Source organism: Pecten maximus, chromosome 10 (genome assembly GCF_902652985.1).
Source record: "Pecten maximus chromosome 10, xPecMax1.1, whole genome shotgun sequence".
NCBI classification, from domain to species: Eukaryota; Metazoa; Mollusca; class Bivalvia; order Pectinida; family Pectinidae; genus Pecten; species Pecten maximus.
The window spans coordinates 22305863-22328231 of record NC_047024.1 but is presented as its reverse complement, the minus strand read 5'-3'; the positions used below and the strand labels follow the sequence as shown (position 1 = coordinate 22328231).

The following is a 22369-nucleotide window of genomic DNA, read 5'->3' as shown; positions in this document are numbered from 1 at the left end:
ATTACGCCTTAATCAATGTTGCGATTCGAAGTATCCACATTTACAAATAACTCTATCTTCTTGACCCAGGTAACTTTGGCTTAAGCGGGAGTTAGTTTATTTGTTTTGTTCAGTATGTTTTACAGATAGATACACCTTTTTGACACTTTTTTTAAAAACCTGTTGCCAAAATGATATATAAGCTAATGCGGAACCGAAAACAAGATGCGCAGGTGCATTGAATATTGATAAATTTGAGCGTTAAATCTGCAAACAAGGCATTATCAGCCATTAATACGTCAAACCTTAGTGATGTAGACGCTGCGGTAAGAAGAACGGGTATAGATAAGTAACCTGTATCCTGTCAGGTGCTGTCATCTTAATACTAGACACTGTGAAGTAATACCACAACGAGTTAATGTAAAAATATTAACATACTTGTATTAGTATTATGCAAACACTACCAAAGTTTTTATTTAACTTCATTTTTATCAATTATAAATTGACATTTAGACAAATTGTTGACAAAATATACCTCTAGATATTCAGTTTATGACCTAACAATACGCTGTTGCCCAACTTCCCTGGTATATACCTTATACTTACCGGTGTAAGTAGCAGGTTTGTGGTCACCTGTGGATCTGATTAATGGCAGGAGGGACGTGCTTTCCAGATGCAATCTTGTTGGTGGTAATTATACCCGCATAATCTCTCGGGGATGTGGAAGATGCCTGTATAATGAACGTTGAATCGGAGTATTTTTATACAGTTGAATGTGAAGAGGTGTAAGTAAACCCTCATGTGATCAACAATGTGATTCTGTGGCTTTTCCCTGCCTCAACATCTATGCTTGGGATCTACCCTTGAATCTACTCCAGTTCTTCTTGAAGGGAGAAGATGGCTGAATGCTGCCCCTTTTCCTGTGTCAAGGGCTTTTTAATAGCATTCAACGTTATATTCTGGGTAAGTAAGAAAAGGAAAACAAGGTGCCAAATATAAGAGTTTGTCAAAATAAATGTATGTATTTAGAAATTGTAATTTCAACCATAAACATTTTAACCAATAAGTATCACTTGGGGAACGTCCATTTTTGTCTCGCGGCGAAGTGACTAAACGAGAATATGGTATTACTTTCCCGTCGGCGACGGGGACGGGGTCGTCGTCAACATTATACTTTAAAATTTTGTGTTTTGTGCTACTCAAAAGTATAACCAACTTGGTATATATTGAGCTCACAGCATAGCGAAATTATAGTGGTAACACATACTTCATTCACGGAAAATCATCAAAAATTTACGGCCCAGTGACTGGAAATTAGGAATGCTGGGAATCTTGACATAAAAATTTTGTGTTTAGCTCAGTATCTCAAATAGTGTCAGTGTTATTCAAACCAAATATGGTATTTAGTTACATTATAGAATGAACATCTCGACACACCCTACAGATTAGATGATATTAAAAAAAAAGACACTTTAATTTCAAGAAATTGATATAAAGTCTTTATTGCTTCTCCATTTGATTAACAAATAAGTTGATAGCCCAACTGGAATAGAAAAAAATCAGCAAGAGCGATTTTTTGGGGGGAAAAATGCATATTTAGGTGGGGTTTTTTTTGCAGTGCATCAATATTTACATGTGTCTATCATATATGAGGGTGCTTCCGTACAACCAAGACAAAATGGTACAGGCGAGACATAAACTTACGTGTTATTCTTGTTATTGAATGGTTTTGCTTTATCATCAACAATGCATTTTTATCACTTGTCACTTATCTTTAAGATATGAAGTCATAAGGATTCAATATTTTGTTGTTTATAGATTGTTGATAATCAATATTGCTTTTGAAAGTTGTTTATAATTTCTCAACCCAACATGCATGTGCAACATTCTTCAAAACTCGAATTGACAATGTAAACAAGTGTATCGTCTGGGACGAAGTAGCGATAATTTGTTACTTGTTAGAGAAGACAAGGCAGTTACAGTATACACAGTTTTGTAGGACTTGTTGGGATGAACACCAGGTATTAGTTGGTGACAAATGTTTTATTAGGCAGCTAGGATACACAATTAGTAGCCTTTTTATGCAGTATAAATATAATAAACATAACTTCTTACTATATAAATTTTGGAAAATAATTATCAAGACACGTATCAGAAAAAAAACCCATAATGTATGCAAAGTGTTTCTTTTAAATTTTTTGAAACCTTTTCTCATTCAACTATTATTCCACCATAATAATGTTATCAATAATTGAATAAGTATACGTTATACACTGTTGATGACTTCATCTCCACTCGATTGATTTTAGAGCTAAAATTCCTATTCCGTTATATCTGAACTTTTCCAAAACAAAAAGATAGCTCAACAATTCATATCTACTGCTAATTTTTACTGATCATCCTTCGTTTGTTAAATGAATTTTGAAGTTGACCTGACATTCTATTAGGTCGTATACCAGACTCTTCTCAAACAAGATCCCACTCGTCACTTAAGAGCAGCCCTGTATTATCAATCTGGATGGCTTAGTTGTGTAAATAAAGTGCTAGCTTTTCAAACCACCTGTTCAAAGTTTCCTCGTCCACGCAGGAAAAAAAAACCCTGCAAAGGCGTATTGTAAACTGCATAATTATCGTTACATGGTTGTTATTAGCTGAATGTACATAGTTTGATGCAATTAATTTTAATCCCGGATAACGCCTGAATCACAACATTGCAGTTAAAATGTTTTCAAAGACTGGTTAGGTTATATATGTGACATTGTTCACCAATGTAGCATCAAAGCCGGTCGTTTTAGAAGGCAACAGCTTCGGATATTTTAATAGATTCATGAGACATAGGAAGTGTCAAAATTTCTTTGGAATGTATCCAACCATTCACAAATAATTCAGTTCACCATTTAACTGTGATAAGCGTTTTGGTGTCAATTTCATTAATTTATTCTGTTTTCCAAGCAACGATATTCACACGTCACATATTTCTGTATTGATAAAAACCTAACAGCACCCAGATACAGGGCGACGGGATTGTTGCCGTTATTAAATATTGTTATTTGCTTCTATGATACTACATGTTCCTCGTGTTGGATGCACGTTAATATGCATAGTTCTTCTATTTTTACTACCTCGGTCCTTACTTTGAGAACGTTATATTACTACCTTATTTAATCAAGCATTGTTATTCTCTTTTTGTTTTTTTCATCTTCATTTATGTTTCATTTAAAATCAATGAATAAATAAATAAATATTTTAAATAAATAAAAAATACACTATTTCTCTTTTCTGTTAGTATAGTGTTCATTCTTTCTGAACTTGTGTTGAGCTTGTTCCCTAAACTTTGACCCTCATCAATTGTCCTTCTGTTTGCAGAGTTTTTGTTTACTTTCTATTGTTTTTTTTATTTACTCTTTGTCAGTTTTCTGGACCAGCAGTACTTGGATTATCAATATGGTTTTATCTTACGGTAAACATGTACAGTCCAGTCCTCGATATGTCGTCATACAATACCCAATCCTACGTCATGATTGCAACAGGGGGCGCTTGCATCGTTTGTGGTATATGTGGTTGCTTGGGAGGCGTCAACGAAAATAAATGGCTTATCAGCTTTGTAAGTATGTATTTCAATAAGTAATTCATAAATATATATGACTATACTATAATTTCTTAATGCGTCCGGATTTAGTAACACGACCTAGACTTTTGACAATTATTTTTTCTCCAGGTCGCTGTCAAAAAAGATCTTGGCATATAAAACGTAGTATGTATTTGATGGTATATTACCTTTGACCCACATAAATCACGTATACAAAAATGAGAATGAAACTGACGACCCACATTATAATTCATAAACAAAAAGTCAACTGTTATAAATCTTCAGTTTTTTGACTACCGCTTGTCCATGGAATGCACACACACACACACACACATAAATACATACATATGTATTTCAGTGCGTGTTTAAACAAGTATAGTTTTTAAAGACTTTTCTAAGCATTCGTATCGACTTCGTTGTTCTCAGGAAGAACAGGATCCATAACGGTTCAGCGTGAACCAAATCCTTACAGGCTAAAAGGGAGATAAATCTGTAATTGTAAAATAACATTTTACACGTTGACGCCATCATGTCGTTTTACCTGTTTTCTATGAAAGGAAAACGAAAATATAATTTTGATTAGAAATAGCATATATATGTAAAATATACATTTCTGAAAACATCTTAATCTGCCGGCATGCCCTCTGTGATGACGAAGTGTGTGTTCAGTTTGAATTACATTTACTTTGATTCTTAAATGGTTTTATGATTAGATGTACCAGATTTAAGGAATATCTATGTTTTAATATTCACCATAACTATCATGAGTTGGTGAATTTGTTTTATTTACTAATTTAGAACTATAATAGAATTGGTAAATGACATTAAGGAGTTGATTATGAATATTGTAAATCTGTCTTGCTACCAGGCATATTTTGAAATCCGCAGATGTGTAATCACAAAGTATACACCATGCAACATCATTTATTTGAGACAATCGTGACCATCATGAAAACCAGATAAGGCAATTATATACTTGACAGTTGTAAATCACTTAGATTTCGCGAATGCATGATTTCACAAACGCTGATCTAGAAATAACTATAAATTTGCGAATGATGAATGATTAGAGTCATAGACTCTACAAGACTATTTTATCGGTAACCGATAGGTTGGTCGCCATCTAAAGGTCTCATTTAGGTACAAATTATCGTGAAGAATTTGAATTTTTGATTGACTCTCCTCGCGAATTAACGCGAGAATAAATCCCACGCGAAATATAAGGGATTTACAGTAATATGTAGTACTGTATACACACTTGATTGGTGCATACTTAGTGTATAGATAGCTGAACTCAGACAGATTACCGAACCTAATGAACTGGCGCACTCAGCATACTTTCACGGAATGCTTTCAGTGCCAAAACCGATAAAATAAGATAATCGCTAAACATGTATGGTTACAGTAGATTGAAATCAAACTTATTGTTCTGTTTTTAGTTCAACTTTTCTCTTCTGGTGATATTCGGATGTCAACTGTATGCGTGCGTGGCTTCCTTCTATAAGTATGACAAGGTGAGTCACTGTCGTCATTAATATATATCTCGTATGTCAGGCCGCGAGTGGCAACTACGCACAAGTCCAGGTATGATTAATGAGGTCATATAATTGCACACAAAATGCACAGTGGAAAGGAGACAATTCATGGTGCCCGCTGTGTATACCATATTAGATGACTACTTCTACTGAGTAGACTTTATGTAATCGTTTACTGTACGAACCGTGTAAGGATACACCTGTAGGCTGAGTAATATTTTCTTCTGCCAGATTATTCATGACCATTAATTTGTTAGCGTTTAATACTGTATGCATGAATTACCCTTACTGGTGTAATTTAAATAACGGACCCCATCTTTGTTCTTGTAAATTTCGCTTTGTTTTAGCTGTAGCGGTTAAAGATAGTTTTAGCACAAAAGGACATTTAGAAATACAAAATGTGATTTTCTTTTAAGATTATGAAATTATTTTCTTTCAAACTTGCAAACTCAGCTAAAATATCTCGTTAAGTTTAGCATGTGGTTTATCTACATGACAAATTGGTCAAACCACAGTGTGGCAACTGTGACGTTAACTTTTAATTTTATAACATAATTAACAAGCTGTTTTTATACTACATTTTTAATTGTTTAGTGGTTTTCTTTGTTGTTGTGTGTAAACTATTTGCAAGTTAGTGTCCCATTTAACCATACACACGGACCGTGGTGCAAGTTTTAACACAGAAATATTTGTGTTTCACACTCATAAGGCTGTGAAAGAACAAATGACTTTAATTATAAGCATGTCTCGGACGTTATCATTATAAAACTCTCTACAAAAACAACTGGTTATGTGAATATATAGATCTCTTTCAAGATTTTGATAACTTTAATGGACTCATTCAAGTTATTTTTGTATTTTATCGAACCTCTGGCATGAAACTGGCGATATTGTGACATCGGGTAATGATATTGTGACGTCACAACTGAAAAAAGGAACATAAAGCCAATTAGCAAATGCTATAAATTAAAAAAAAACAACACTAATAACATTGTAGAAATGTGATGAAATTGAGTCTTTGGTCTTGTGATGTGTTGTGCTATGAAGATTTTTGATATACTGGTAGTTTTGATAAAGCGTGAAACAGCTCCATTATCTAGACCGGCTTACTCAGGCTGTTATCTTAATGCCCGGATGTAGATGGGCTGGGTCTCCTAAGCCGTCTCCTAACTTGTTAATAGTGTATGTTCATACTTTAAATAACACTGTTTACGTCATATCAAACACAGTTTAACGCTTCCTTGTCTACGGAATATGTCTTGGCTGAAAAGATCTGTTTAGGGTATGAATCATTCTAATTTTATTTTAAGTTTCTAAAACAGAGCGTTTATATACACATGGAATGAGGTTCTTTCTATTTGAAATTTGATGTTACTGATAAGTTACCAGATGTATACCGATATATAATGTCAGTATGTTTTTGTTACATGTAATATTTTAGGTTATATTTTTCTATTGCATAAACGTATGTTTGAGTGTTGATTTTTATGTATAAGACGTCTTTTGCTTTCTTGATCATCAACTTCAATTTCCTCAATATATCTGAGAATTTATTCATTTTCTTCGCCTATGATAATACCATTGTCCTATCTCTTATTTTTATTTTATTTTTATCCGCGAAAATAGTGAAAATAATAACCCACTAAAATATCTTTTACAGCATAATCGTTTCCAAAGTACTGATTAATAAAACGTACTAGTTGAGTTCCTATGTATTTACCAAATGACCAAATAGTAGGAGTGTAACAGACTTCTAGTGTTTTCATGTTATATGACTCTTAATAAGTTAATGCAGAAGGCCCCTCCTAGCACTGGACAAAAACACAATAAAGTCTTTCAGCAGTATATCATTAACTATGCATGTCGGGATTCCGGTTCATTAATGATCATACATGATTCATTTGATCATTGTTCTAAAATAAGATATACAATTTTCATCATCAATACACCTTTATTCTCATGAACTGTTTCTCAGAACTTTAAACATGGCTAATACATCATTGCAATATTAAATTTAGCAGGTTGAGTAATGTCCATTCGTTCCAATTGGTAATTTATTTTTTGTTTTTCGCTTCTATGAATATGTATTACTTTAATATGTCTGTCAAACAACAATGAAACTAAAGACAGGATGACATGAGTTATAGATATATATGATATATAATGACGGATTAAAAAAGATAAGTCGTTTTAAGAATATCAATATAACAATAACCGATGTATATTTTTATGCTCCTATGATTGTGTTAGAAGTCAACATTTTGTCTGATGTAATTTTTTTCGCGATTCTTTTAAGAACTATATGCTCCTTTGAATTAATGCCTTTTTATAACATTACTTATATTTCATTTCTGCATGTGTCTAGAATTCTTATATTTTGTGTATGACGTCAATCATAATGTGTGTTGAAATATGACGTCTTACGCATGGTCTCAATTAAGGGATGTTTCATTTCTGGTGCAAATAGTGCTAACATATCACAATTGTGTACTATTTTACTTTAACATTTCCACAAGTAGGTTATTACTAATTAAGTGTACTTCAATAAACAATGATTACATGTCATTGTTATATATCATCCCTATCTGATGTAATACTGATTTGATACAGATCACCTCAATTTTGTGTCTCACGTGATTCTGTTTGATTTCAAACCATTCCTGTTATGTGCGTTTTGTGTTATGTCATGCCATTTACCGTCTCCGTTGTGTCTCACGCGATTATAATATGTTATATACAACCTCTGTTGTGTGTCTCGCGTGATAATAATTAGTTATATACCACCTCTGTTTTGTGTCTCACGTGATAATAATGTCTTATATACCACCTCTGTTGTGTGTCTCACATGATAATAATGTGTTATATACCACCTCTGTTGTGTGTCTCATGTGATAATAATGTGTTATATACCACCTCTGTTGTGTGTCTCACGTGATAATAATATGTTATATACAACCTCTGTTTTGTGTCTCACGTGAATATAATGTGTTATATACCACCTCCGTTGTGTGTCTCACGTGATTATTATCTGTTATATACCACCTCTGTTTTGTGTCTCACGTGATCATAATGTGTTATATACAACCTCTTTTGTGTGTCTCACGTGATTTTTATAATATGTATACAACCTCTGTTGTGTGTCACACGTGATTATAATATGTTATATACCACCTCTGTTATGTGTCTCAAGTGACGATAATATGTTATATACCACCTCTGTTGTGTGTATTTCGTGATTATAATGTGTTATAAACCACCTCTGTTGTGTGTCTAACGTGATTATAATGTGTAATATACCACATCTGTTGTGTGTCTAACGTGATTATAATATGTTATATACCACCTCTGTTGTGTGTCTAACGTGATTGTTATGTGTTATATACAACCTCTGTTGTGTGTCTCATGTGATTATAATGCGATATATACCACCTCTGTTATGTGTCTCACGTGATTATTACGTGTTATATACCACCTCTGTTGTGTGTCTCACGTGATTATAATGTGTTATATACCACCTCTGTTATGTGTCTCACGTGATTATTATGTTTACATACCACCTCTATTGTGTGTCTCATGTGATTATTATGTGATATATACAACCTCTGTTGTGTGTCTCATGTGATTGTTATGTGTTATATACAACCTCTGTTGTGTGTCTCATGTGATTATAATGCGATATATACCACCTCTGTTATGTGTCTCACGTGATTATTACGTGTTATATACAACCTCTGTTGTGTGTCTACGAGAATGAATTGTATATATCACTCCAGTAATATAAAAATATGTCACGTGAAATGTATATATCACTCCAGTAATGTGTGTCACGTGAAATGTATATATCACTTCATTAATGTGCTTCGCATGAAATGTATATATCACTTCAGTAGTGTGTCACGTGAAATGTATATATCACTTCAGTATTCTTCGTCACGTGAAATGTATACATCCCCCAGTAATTTGCTTCACGTGAAATTGGTTGTGCACCTTATTCGTACTATATATCGTATCATTATGCTTCTGTTTGTAAAGTACAGCTACAATATTAAGTGTCTTACGAAATTATCATTTTATAGCAATTATTGTGATATACAGTATTATATATACAGTACTATGTATAGTAGATAGTTCTACTGAATAGATGTTTTAATTATTAACTTTTGTATATTTCTTTGTTTACAGGTTGATATAAATGTGCCAAGTGATTTGAATTACAGTATTTATCATCTATATCACTATAAAGATGACTCGACAGAAGCTGTGGACAGGATTCAACGAGAGGTACACATTTCTTTTCTTCCAAGTTTAATAAGCGAGCTTAACATTTGACTTACATTATAAAATGATTCAGCAGGATTGCTAGTATGCTGTCCTTACTGAAATTAGTATTTGCATGTCTAATATAGCCGTAAATTTTGACTATTTAGCACGACAGAAATGTAAGCGTATTAAGGTACGAGGGCTGATAGATATGTTTTGAGCCTCATACTGAAGGATTTGAATTTTGCCGGACATATTATATTATATTTCAACATAATCCCATTCAGTATCTATACACTTTTGCCAGCGGTGTTTATGGGCCTCAATGCCGCTTTTATAGAACTCATTTTCTTGACTGTTAAGAAAGTCATCCACTGCATGCATAACGTCATCATCGAACTGAATGTGGGTGCCTGAAATATCTGTTTTCAGTTTTGGAAATAAATGAAAGTCTGATGGAGCGAGATCAGCTCAATCAATTCAAAGCCACAATCGTGAATGGCAGCCATGGCAATTACAGTGAACTTGTGAACAGGAGCATTGTCCTGATTAAATAACGTACTTTTATTAAGCTTTCCACGGCGCTTAGGTTTAATATTTTGCCGTAACTGTCTCAGAGGTGAAGCATAGTATGTGCCATAGATTGTTTGTCCCTTTTGGAGATAATCTTTTAGCAGAATACCATCTGCATCCCAGAAAACCGAGGCCATAACCCAGCTGATGGAACAGTCTTTGCCTTCTTTAGCGGGGGAGAGCCAGGGTGCTTTCATTGTTTCGATTGTTGTTTGGCGTCTAAGGTAAAATGATAGACCCATGTTTCATCCATCTCTGAAGAAAGTTGGCAGGATCTTCCCCAAAAAGGTTAAGATTAGCACGCGATAATGTGCGCCTGGTGTGCTTCTGATCAACTGTCAGTAGTCCTGGTACCCATCGGGTTAAAGCTCTCTCACTGCGAGATCTTCGGTCAGAATGGAATATACTCTTTACTGCGAAATGCCAATTCTATTGGCTATACATCTTTCTGTGACTCGTCATAACAATATCATAAACTTTATTGACCATTTCTGGGGTTGCAACATTAACAGGCCTTCCAAGACGGAGGTCTTCCTCAAGGCCGCCCTTAAATTCAGCCATCCACCTTTTTACTGTGGCATATGAAGGGATATATTTCCCTAGTGCTGCTGCCATATCATTATGAATATCCTAAGGTGTTAAACGTTTATGCAAATATTTGATCCCTGCTCTTTCACTACTTTGTCCATTTTGCAAAAGCCGATTGTCTTGTTTACTTTAGAGTGCTACCTCGATGATATACACTAACCAAATGAGACTAGTCCTTGGGTACACGGCCCTATACAGTAAGAAAACAGTAGGACATAGAAAGAACATCCTTGAGTACCTCCTTCAATACGAGGTTCACAACATATCAATCATCCATCGTGTGTTTAGGTCGCTTTTTTTCGCAAATATTTGACCAACGAAAAATCAGTAATGCTATATTGGCTATCAATATTCTTAAAGCTTATAATCTGATTATTTCTGTATTTTCTGTTTTCACCAAAACTCACACTTTCTATGTATTTGCCACATAGAGCTCTATTTTACTATTAAACTTATCTATTTGCTAAAGGAATCAAACATATCTATCGTATGTGTCATAATAAAGACCTGTATTAACGAATGTCTGAAAATAAACCACAGATAAATCAACTCATAGACAGTTGAACCAAAGAAGAAAACGGTAGACTTGTTTGATCATTCATATGACGAGTGATTTATCAATCTTAAATCAAATACATCGATGAATAAATGTATATTAAGTGTATTTATATATATCATAACAAACATCTGCAGATCGAGCAGTTCGTAACCTTTCATTGGTAAGTGGTTTAAACGATATGTTAAAGGATACGAGTTGTAGGAATTTATATAAGGTTGATTTATTTGATTAGGTAACGCCCGATTTTCTAATCTAATTTAAATTTCTAAATCTTATCTAAATTTCTAATGTAACTTAAGTTGCCTGATACCATTTCGCTGCTTTTTACCCGGATTATTGTTGATGAAGCTGAAGACGTATAATCTTTCTGAACACCTGGTCTTATTCTATTCTATAACATAAAATGTTATATTTTCCTTAACTTTACAAAAAAAAAAAACAAAAAAAAAAATGTAAAAAAGTCGACGAATAACTGTAAACGTACTTCTTTTGCGTACCAATCTAGCGCATAACCGAATTTAGTCTATTTAACACAATGAGAAATTCGCACACTCAAAATGCTTGACGTAGATAACAATAAAAAGAGAGAAAAAAGAGAAAATATGTGCTGTAAAACCTGTATAGAGTTCTGTTTTCCTGGAGATGTATTTTCGGTAATCCTCGGACTGAATGAAACGGAGAAAAAAAAGAGAACTGTAGCTTTAGAGGAAAGCATCGCCACTTTAAAAAAAATCCTGTTTCCCTAAACCTTATCGAAAGAACAACCTTTTACAGTATTTAGGAGCGTCGACAAAACAAAGTTTGTAAATTTTGCTTGTTGTAGATACTTTTGTTTAAAACATATTACTGGCTGTCGACATTGGTTTTAAATCTGTCTGTCGTAGTTACATTGCTGTGGATATCATGGACATATAGACTGGCGGTCAGCCCTGTATTATCAGGATGTCACCTTATCGGACAGCAGAGGGCGTGAAGTGCTACCGTCTTCCTGTTGCTGTGATCCAGTCAACGCGCCGTGTAACGTAGCTGCGAACATGCCGCCAGATCCAAGTAGAATATATACTAAAGTAAGTAATCACCAGTTGACGTACTCCAGAAGATATCAAAGACAAGCTATAAGCAATGTTGTTCAAAGAAGTTAATATTTGTTTTCTTAAGCGACCGAGAAACGATAAAACGGGAAGGCACGCACCCTTCCTTCCCCGAGTTTATTCACTACACTGCCAGATCATTGTTGGTTTGTTCCATTATCCTAAGGATATATGAATTGGCATAATTCAGAAACTGCAAGTAGTAATTATATATAACTGTGATTTATTTTATCTAGGGGTGCAATACTGTGCTACGAGATTGGATCAAAACCAAACTATTGATATTTGGCTGGGGATCTTTTGTATGTTCATCTTTTCAGGTAATATACTGTTTTCGGTTTTAATATTGATACTAATGATAATAATAGGTGTAGTTTATCGTTGTATGTGTGTATTAAGGATGAATTACGGTTCTTATTCGTAATATTCACACTATCTAATTAATGTGTTCTTTTCATCATGTATATTGTAAATTTGGATCTTTCCGCGAGTATTTAATTTCTCGATGTCAATTAATTTTACACGCAGGAGTTATTTCGTCGAAGTTTTCTTCTTCGTCTTTACAATGAATACATCACAAAATAATGCGTTTACGGGACATTTTCGCTATCGATTTGCCTTCGCGTATTTAGCGAAAATTTCCCCCTCGCGTAAATTTTCACGTTTACAGTATGTCAATAATTTCTTAATTAACAAATTTCTATCTATTTAATCTATCAAAAAACAACTTGAAACGCTTTTAAATAATACGTTAAAGCATGGCAGCATGTCACAAGAGCATAGCATGATTGTTGAGAAGAGTGATATTTCAGAAACTTTAATGATAATTAAGAGATTTTTTAAAATCGAATATTTAATATATTTTATAGAGAACAATGCCAAACTTATCAAAGTCATTTATAAAACAAATATTCTTTATGCAGTATTTGTTTAAAGGTATTCATTTATTTAAACTGTACTATTGTTTACGTTTTTGTAAACATTGTATAATTACTGAATAAAGTATCTATACAACAATATCGAGGTATTTAGAAAGCTATACTGCTGCTGTATGTTTGGTATTTCATTGTTAATCTTTTAAATCTATATTACATATCTATTGTTTTTTATATTTCAGCTGATGGGTATCGTCCTGTCGTGTTGCATGTACAAAGCTCTATCAGACCTCTACAAATAACTGACGTTATACCTGTGTACGATATATTCATTTGTTGTAGCAGAATTAATGTTTATTCGTTGACGAATTTGGTTCGATTTGTGGGATTGGTGCGCTCATGTTTAAAACGTGAATAATTTTTTGTTGACTAAACGTGTTTTAACGTTAATGCATTCGACGTTTGTTGAAACACTGTAGCTCGAATCGTCCTATTTGGAAATGGCAGTGGAAGATCAAAGGAAACCGGTTGTTTCAGATATAGTTTTTGCTTCGTCAAGAAACGTGCTACTTCGTATTGTGTTGATAGGAGACTGAACAATCAACCGACAAGCACATTTAATCTAAATGCTTCTTGAAGATACCTTTTATTATATTTATTAAAGAATAGGATTCCGTCACATTGTTAGAATTGGTCAAATAGTGTTATCCACAAATGTCACACAAAGAGTCTTTATTATGCCATGACCCTTCCAAAGGTGCAGAGGAAATTGGTGGATCCAGAAGGGAAACCCATGATGACAAAGACTGGTGTACAGCACCACTATGTGATAGTCTGCAGTTATATGTTAATAGTATGCTAATAATAAAACCTTTCACGACCATTACCTGTTTTGAAAGTAATTTATTATATACTTATATGAATAGATTTAGTTTAATGAAAGCGATGACGCATTGATTTATTATTTAAGAACGCTGAACATAATGATGTAATAGTTTGATTGTTATATTGTTGGATACTGTAGGTACTTGTCGAGAGGAGGGAAATATGTTTTTCCCTACATAGATATCGTATATATCAAACTTTTCATTTAAGCATTGATGTCATTTTTTTTTGTTTCATCGGGGTATGAAACAAATTTTGTTTGCAAACTGTATGAATCCGCGTAGCGGATTCTTACAGAAGTTTGCAAACAAAATTTGTTTCATATCCCGATGAAACTAAAAAAATAATTGACATCAACGCTTATAATTAATTTTTGAAAATGATTTTCTAATTTAAAACATGTTTTATGTACAATTTTACTGGTTTTAAATGGGATTATTTTTCTCAAATTAATACGAAAACGAAGAAAAATTGATTATTATCAAATATTTTCACTTACTAGACATAACAAAATGAGATGGTTATGGAAATATGACATATGCCCTATTTTTGACGTCATTCCATTGTTTTTTTACAATCTGATTGATATCATAAGGACTTTCAGTGATGTGTCTGTTAAAAAGTACAAAATAAGACGTTGGGGAAGACTTTGGTATATCACAGCCGGTGTGCGATTTGAGCGTGACATTTTATGTCGATCTATATCGTACACATAACATTTAGTGAACACTCGTACACATAACATTTAGTGAACTCTCGTACGCATAACATTTAGTGAACTCTCGTACACATAACATTTAGTGAACACTCGTACACATAACATTTAGTGAACTCTCGTACACATAACATTTAGTAAATTCTGGTACGCATAACATTTAGTAAACTCTCGTACACATAACATTTAGTAAATTCTCGTACACAACATTTAGTAAACTCTCGTACACATATCATTTAGTGAGCTCTCGTTCATATAACATTTAGTGAACTCTCGTACACATAACATTAAGTGAACTCTCGTACACATAACATTTAGTGAACACTCGTACACATAACATTTAGTGAACTCTCGTACGCATAACATTTAGTGAACTCTCGTACACATAACATTTAGTGAACTCTCGTACACATAACATTTAGTGAACTCTCGTACACATAACATTTAGTAAATTCTGGTACGCATAACATTTAGTAAACTCTCGTACACATAACATTTAGTAAATTCTCGTACACATAACATTTAGTAAACTCTCGTACACATATCATTTAGTGAACTCTCGTACACATAACATTTAGTGAACTCTCGTACACAAAACATTTAGTGAACATTGCCTTTGCATTTACAATTTGTCTGATGAAGTTGACTGTGTATTCACCGAAACGTCACGCTCAAATACTATACTGAATATCACTGAACTACCACCCGAAGAAAATGTTTCATAAAAAAGAACGCAGAAGTGTAAGAATATTTATAATATATTATCAGTATCAAGGATTACAATAACTTCATGAAAACATCGTCTTACATTTCCTGTATTTTAATAATTACTTTTCAATTAATCTTCTCTTCGTTTAAAATTTGTCTTCCCTTTATTAAATTTTCGTTTAAAAATGGAATTTTTACGTGTTAGTAGGGCCTTGAAATATTGTGTAAAACACTCAAACAGTTAGTCATTGTTTACTGTGTTTTTTCACATGTGGGTAGGACCTTGTTATATTGTGTTAAACAACCTACAGTTACTCAAATTGTAGATTCACACAACTTTTGTAAATTTCCCAGAAGTTCCGGAAGAAAAGCGTCTTCATCGGCGACTCCCGCCTTGTAATGTTGGTCAGATCCGGATGATGTCATGTTGTCATATTAAGAATCGGGGTGGTGATATTTACAAGTCCGCAAAAACAAAATACAAAATATCGATAGGATTATATTTCGGTTTTATTATTAGCATCAATCAATATTAACAAACATGAATACCATGTTAAATTAAAATTCACAATAAATGCAGAATATCTACAAATTGAGCATTTTGCAGTATTTTTTCAGCAATGATATCATAATATGGATTAACTATTTTTTCGAACCTTTTCCATTAACTGCCTTATGCACATACACGAATTTTTGGAAGTGTTCCTTTATTCAAAGTGCTAATTTTCATCGGTAACTTTAACGCACTGTTTGATAAAATATGGTGTCGCCAAACCAGAACGCTATCTGAAAATATGCTACTATCTCATAGTATCTTGAATATATATTTTCCTTTCAATAGGTTTCTAGTATTGCACCAGATTCAACGTACCACAATTTCATTGTTACAGCTATTAATGAGTACATTACAACGTATTAAAACTATTTGTTTACTTAAAAATCATGAGTAATTGCAGGAAAACAAAATACCTTTTTTATTTCAAACATCAAGTACCGCCTTAATCCAGTATATATTATACAAAAGTCAATGTAATGAGATCGGAGAAAAGTATGCATTTGCTAAACAACTTCTTTGTCAATGTCGTGGATAATGTCAGTAAAGCTCTTTTCTTATGAAAGACTTTTGTCGCTACGTAATGATTTATTATTTAAAAAAGCAAACAATTTTGATGACGAGCGCTTACTCAGCGAATGTGGTATGTGAAGGAGCAAAATGTTCCCAACTGGATCTGGATATTATAATACGATTTATATCTGTCAAACTTTATAATGTGCTTACTAGTTTCATCGTCTATGAGTAATGTACAATCGCCTAGGCAATGTTTGATACTTATGTTGATGTACGATCGCCAAGGCAGTGTATCAAAACTATAAACAAAATGCTTGAGGATTCGTAACTTTGTAAAATTTCGTCGATTTTTTGAACGTAAGGATTATTCAAGTCGGTATGTTCATTTAAGTCCTTAAATTAATATTTGATATCGGTCTGAAGTCGCCATGCCTTTTTCTACACTGCGTCTTGAACACACAGTGTTCATTGGTCACTGTGTCTTGAATACACAACGTTTATTGGTCACTGTGTCTTAAACACACAATGCACATTGATCACTTTTCTTGAACATACAATGTCCATTAATGACTGTGTATTGAACACAAAATGTTCATTGGTCATTGTGTCTTGAACACAAAATGTTAATTGATCACTGTATCTTGAAACACAATGTCTAATCATCACTGCGTCTTGAACACACAATGTCTATTGATCACTTCGTCTTGAACACACGATGTCTAATCATCACTGCATCTTGAACAAACGTCTTGTTGCATTGCTTGAATTGCTGAAGTTGATGTTCTTCACATTCTTACAGTTCTTACAGTCGTTGTTTTCTACACCGTACACAAGTTCTGTTTCTCACGCTCACAGCTCCATGAGCATGTGCAATGTGTTCCTTACTCCGCGTCATGAGTATATGCCATGTGTGCCTTACTCCGCGTGGTGAACAAGCAATGTGTGCCTCACTCCGCGTCGTGAACAAGCAATGTGTTCCTCACTCCGCGTCGTGAACAAGCAATGTGTTCCTCACTCCGCGTTATGAACATGATCATTGTGTTCCTCACTCCGTGTCAGGAACAACCAATATGTTCCTTATTCCGCGTCGTGGACAAGCAATGTGTTCCTCACATCGCGTCGTGAACAAACAATGTGTTCCTCACTCCGCGTCGTGAACAAGCAATGTGTTCCTCACATCGCGTCGTGAACAAACAATGTGTTCCTCACTCCGCGTCGTGAACAAGTAATGTGTATCGTTCTCCGCGTCTTGAACAAGCAATGTGTTCCTCACTCCGCGTCGTGAACAAGCAATGTGTTTCTTTCTCCGCGTCATGAACAAGTAATGTGTTCCTCACTCCGTGTCATGAACAACCAATGCATGATCATTATACTACTTCCTGTCTCCTTCACAAACGTTGAACAATACTTCTTATCAATACATGGAACTGACTTTATTCGAATTCCATGACAATGAGACCACTTTATCTTCGGAATTCCTTTTGGCATTGTAATGCCCTTATTTGGTGCCGCGTTTGTTACTTTGTTATAAGGTTACGAGTTTTGCTACTGATTGCATTATTTCTGTTTTCATAATGTAGATGTATTTCTCATTGTTGGTGATTATGTGAAATGTTTTATGATTTATCCAAGATTATTTCTAACTCCACCAACTTGATTACACTTATTTGTGATAATAGGACATTTTTGGCAACCTCCTTGCTCATTTTTGCTTGGTATGACGCATTGCCCACTTTTGAAGTTGGCTTTTGGACAACGACGTAGATCCGGGCAGTTCATCTTTGGCTGTTGCTTGTTGCATGGTATAAGTTCAGGACAAACTGGGCACCTGCGACCACGCACGACGATGTTGCGTGGAACTTCACAGTACCCGTCTTTCTTGGGAAGAGACTTGCATGATGCTACTGACGGACAAGGCCCTTTCCTTTGCCTTTGTCTTCGCCGAGGTGCTCGAATATTCTTACATGTTATCTCCTGGCAGCCGTTTGTTAATTTCTTGCCACTGTAGAATACCCGTTGGTTTTGGCGACAGACAGGCTTAGAACACTTCATTTGTCGCTTTACACATCGTATTATAGGGCATCCTCCTGCAGAATATTTTTTTATTTCCGATTTTTGATCTGGCGCACATTTCGGTTGTTTTGCACAATTACTTTTTGATTTAGAGGCTGAAAACGATATGGCAGGATTCCCGATCTGTTGACTTGCCACCTTCTTACGAACAGGCGAAGACCATTGACCCTCTTGTCTGACCGTCACTGCGCCTGTGAAATAAAACTACTAATTTTGATGTACATGGACAACAATTACCCAAAACTTTCTCCTGTTATTACTGTAACACTTCAAGATTATACAAACTTTTTAATGTATTTCTGATTAATGTTCAAAGAGAATAAGTTTGATGAATAAATATGTATATGCATGATTCACACAAACGATTTATTTAATTGCAAAAATGTGAATAAAAAAAAAATATTTTTTTTGTGAAAACAAAGTTGAGAATAACAAAAATGTGAATAATAATGTTTGTAAATAGTAAAAATATGAATAACAAAAGTGTAAATAACGTTTGTGAATAAAAAATGTGGATAACATTTGTAAATAACAAAAATGTGAATAATATTGAATATTTGTAAATATCATAAATATGAATAACTGTAAATAACAAAACTGTGAATAGCGTTTGTAAACAACAAAAATATGAATAACATTTGTGAATAACAAAACTGTGAATAGCGTTTGTGAATAACAAAAGTATGAACAATGTTTGTGAATAACAAAAGTATGAATAATGTATGTAAATAGCAAAAATGTAAATAACATGAGTGAATAACAAAAGTGTGAATAACATTTGTGAATAACAAAAATGTGAATAACGTTTGTAAATAACAAAACAATGAATGTTTGTAAATACCAAAACTGTGAATAACGTTTGTAAATAAAAAAAACTATGAATGATGTTTGTAAATACCAAAGCTGTGAATAACGTTTGTAAATACCAAAGCTGTGAATAACGTTTGTAAATAGCAAACATGTGAATAACGTTTGTAAATACCAAAACTGTGAATAATGTTTGTGGGAAAAAAATTTGGATAACATATCGGAAACAAAAATGTTAATGGTGTTTTCAAATACCAAAACTGTGAATAACGTTTGTAAATACCAAAATGTGAATAACATTTGGGAATAACAAAAGTGTGAATAACATTTATGGGAAAACGCAACGATACATCAAAGAAGTCAAACAAGACTTATATCGATGTCATCCAGTGATTCCAGTGATTTGTGAATAACAAAAATGTGAATAATGTTTGTAAATAACATAAATAACAAAACTGTGAATAACGTTTGTAAATAACAAAAAAAAAGTGAATAATGATTGTAAATGACAAAGGTGTGAATAACGTCTTTAGATAACAAAAACATGAATAACATTTGTTAATAACAAAAATGAGAATTTTTTGGTAAATAGCAAAAATGTGAACAATGTTTGTAAATGACAAAAGTGTGAATAACGTCTTTAGATAACAAAAACATGAATAACATTTGTAAATAACAAAATGTGAAAAATGTTTGTAAATGACAAAAGTGTGAATAACGTCTTTCGATAACAAAAACATGAATAACATTTGTAAATAACAAAAATGTGAAAAATATTTGTGAATAACAAAACTGTGTTTAGCCATATTATCCAAAGTCTACTTATTAACTCGCATGTCTTAACGTATAGAGAGAACAGAGTAAGATCGCATTGCTTTCAAAGACTTCTCCAGAGAGTCTTTTCACAACAAAAACGACTCTACAGAAACATTATTAAAAGTAATAAGTTAGTAAAGAAAATTAGTAAAACATAATCTAATATGATTAATGGGATAACTCACCTGAGATTATGGTCCATAATGAAAAAACCACAAGCAGCAGAAAAAATAAATCCTTCATACTTGTGTCTATTCAAAATGTACAACTAGGCTAAACAGTTTAGGCACGCTCAGTCCCGCCAACTGGTCCTCTGACGTGGTGGACGGAAAGTGTCTTGTTAATACATTCACAGTGTAGCCTTTTCCCTACAGGTGATATAGAGCTTTCAGAGGTAACATACGTATTTGTGTGGGTTTGTATGTGTGTATAGATATACATATATCTAGTGTCATTGGTTCCGTTCACCTGTATAACAAGATGTTATTCATACAAATTATTGAGTCTACTGTTAATTAACATATATTTATCGTGTTTTATAATTAAGTTTTTAATTAATTAGTTATATATGACAGCACTTCCGGGATCAATTTGAACTTTTTGCAAGCCTTTTTAGACATTTTCTGATAATTACATGCGTGTTATTGTGAAACTTCAATGATATTAATCTTTTTTTTTTCAAATTCTGCTGGTGAAGTAAAGATGAGTTTTATCTCTCTCTCTATATATATATACTTATTTTGAAATGTTTTAAAACTTAGAAACCATAAGGACCCATCTATATGCCTCAATAGACACTGTACATCATATGCGAAGATATATAACTGTAATATAAAAGTAAGCTGTAGCTCTACTTATCGTCAGTGATGCTGGGAACAACACATTTGGAAGACCAGAAGGAAATATATGAATATTAATAGCCTTAATAAAAAAACTTGTTTATATTATGAAGGAGTGCTAACACCAATAAAATTGCAAACATTGAAAATTTAGATCGTGTTCAAGTTGAATACCTAAGCAGGGTATACCTATTATAAAATAATCAAAATGGTCATGTTTTCAGTGATATAAAATGAAAGACATGCTAATGAGCGTCGATCTCCTTAAGTGCAACATTTCTTAAAGCCTCTCTTTTGTTTATATATATTAAACTCCATCAAGTTAAACTTCATAATCCCTAGATATGGAAATATCTTCATTAAATTACCTTCATTTCAGCACAGTTACGTCGACAATTCATGAATAAAGTATGTAATTAACATCTAAAATAAGACCATGAACCAACCCTGTCCGCTCCGAATTACAACCCCTGACAATAAACAGATACAAACATGAGTTTGCTTATCAAATGCCGAGAAGTTTCGCTCCAAGTATATCTTTAATGTATGTCTATGATTCTCACATTGACTCAGTAAGTCGTAGATGGTGATGATTTTACTCAGTCCTTTTCTTTGCGTTTGTGGCAGCAACTAGTTTGGCTATGATCGCCAGTCCGCCATTCTTCAAAACAAGCATGCTTGCGCATGCGTTCATGACATATTTTCCGTGGCTCATTTACATATAGGGAGTGGAGCACCGCATTAGAGATTCCCCGTAACCAGTGAGTAGTTTACTGGTTATAATTGCAATTATGAAGCGTATTGATTCTCAAGTCACATCATCAGCATGGTATATATTCCATCATTCAACGTTTTTTCTTTTGTAATTTCTCGTAATGTATATGTTACGAAAACATAAATAGGCTTTAAGACTTTTGACTAAGATGTATATATCTCGTGTTATCGATGGAGAAGAAGACACTTATAGGTCACGTACACTTGTCTCATTCTCCGTATATTTTTCAATGGTCTCTCTATATACTCTTCTCGAATCTCTATGGTTACGTGCAGCTAAGCATGTCCCTCATCGGAACTCTGTTCAATATGGGTTTAGATTTTTTTATAGAAGGTGTCCATTAATGTCTTGGAGCGAAGCCTTTCCTCACACGATAATTGTAAATGATTAAGGCTTAATCTGACAGATTCTTATGTATATCTCTACAGCTTGTCCGCAGATTGGATTACATAATTATCCAAGTTGTCAGCTGTAAATTACGTGAATAACATTAACATAAGTATAAACTGCAGAAAAATGAAGGCATTACTTATGTGGTGACTTTTAATTGCATGAATTAAGCATGTATTACCATATATGGATATATACATGATAAATACATACACACATACAATAGAAACAAAAGAACGCAAC

General features: G+C 33.6%; 2 protein-coding genes across 2 annotated transcripts; one reads left to right on the top strand and one right to left on the bottom strand.

The window, feature by feature from the left end:
• Window positions 1-613: 613 nt before the first annotated feature.
• Window positions 614-13995, top strand: LOC117336231 (CD151 antigen-like). The gene is made up of 7 exons (XM_033896698.1): window positions 614-942; window positions 3392-3583; window positions 5008-5082; window positions 9286-9384; window positions 11968-12150; window positions 12411-12494; window positions 13292-13995. The coding sequence occupies exons 1-7, from the start codon at window positions 877-879 to the stop codon at window positions 13349-13351; spliced, it is 759 nt and encodes a 252-aa protein (XP_033752589.1). The 5' UTR covers window positions 614-876; the 3' UTR covers window positions 13352-13995.
• A 1854-nt stretch (window positions 13996-15849) lies between these two features.
• Window positions 15850-20493, bottom strand: LOC117336230. Its single transcript, XM_033896697.1, has 2 exons — window positions 20308-20493; window positions 15850-18690 (listed from the first exon to the last, which is right to left on the bottom strand). Exons 1-2 carry the CDS (start codon window positions 20363-20365, stop codon window positions 18050-18052), a joined length of 699 nt encoding a protein of 232 aa, XP_033752588.1. The 5' UTR covers window positions 20366-20493; the 3' UTR covers window positions 15850-18049.
• Between the last annotated feature and the right edge of the window lie 1876 nt (window positions 20494-22369).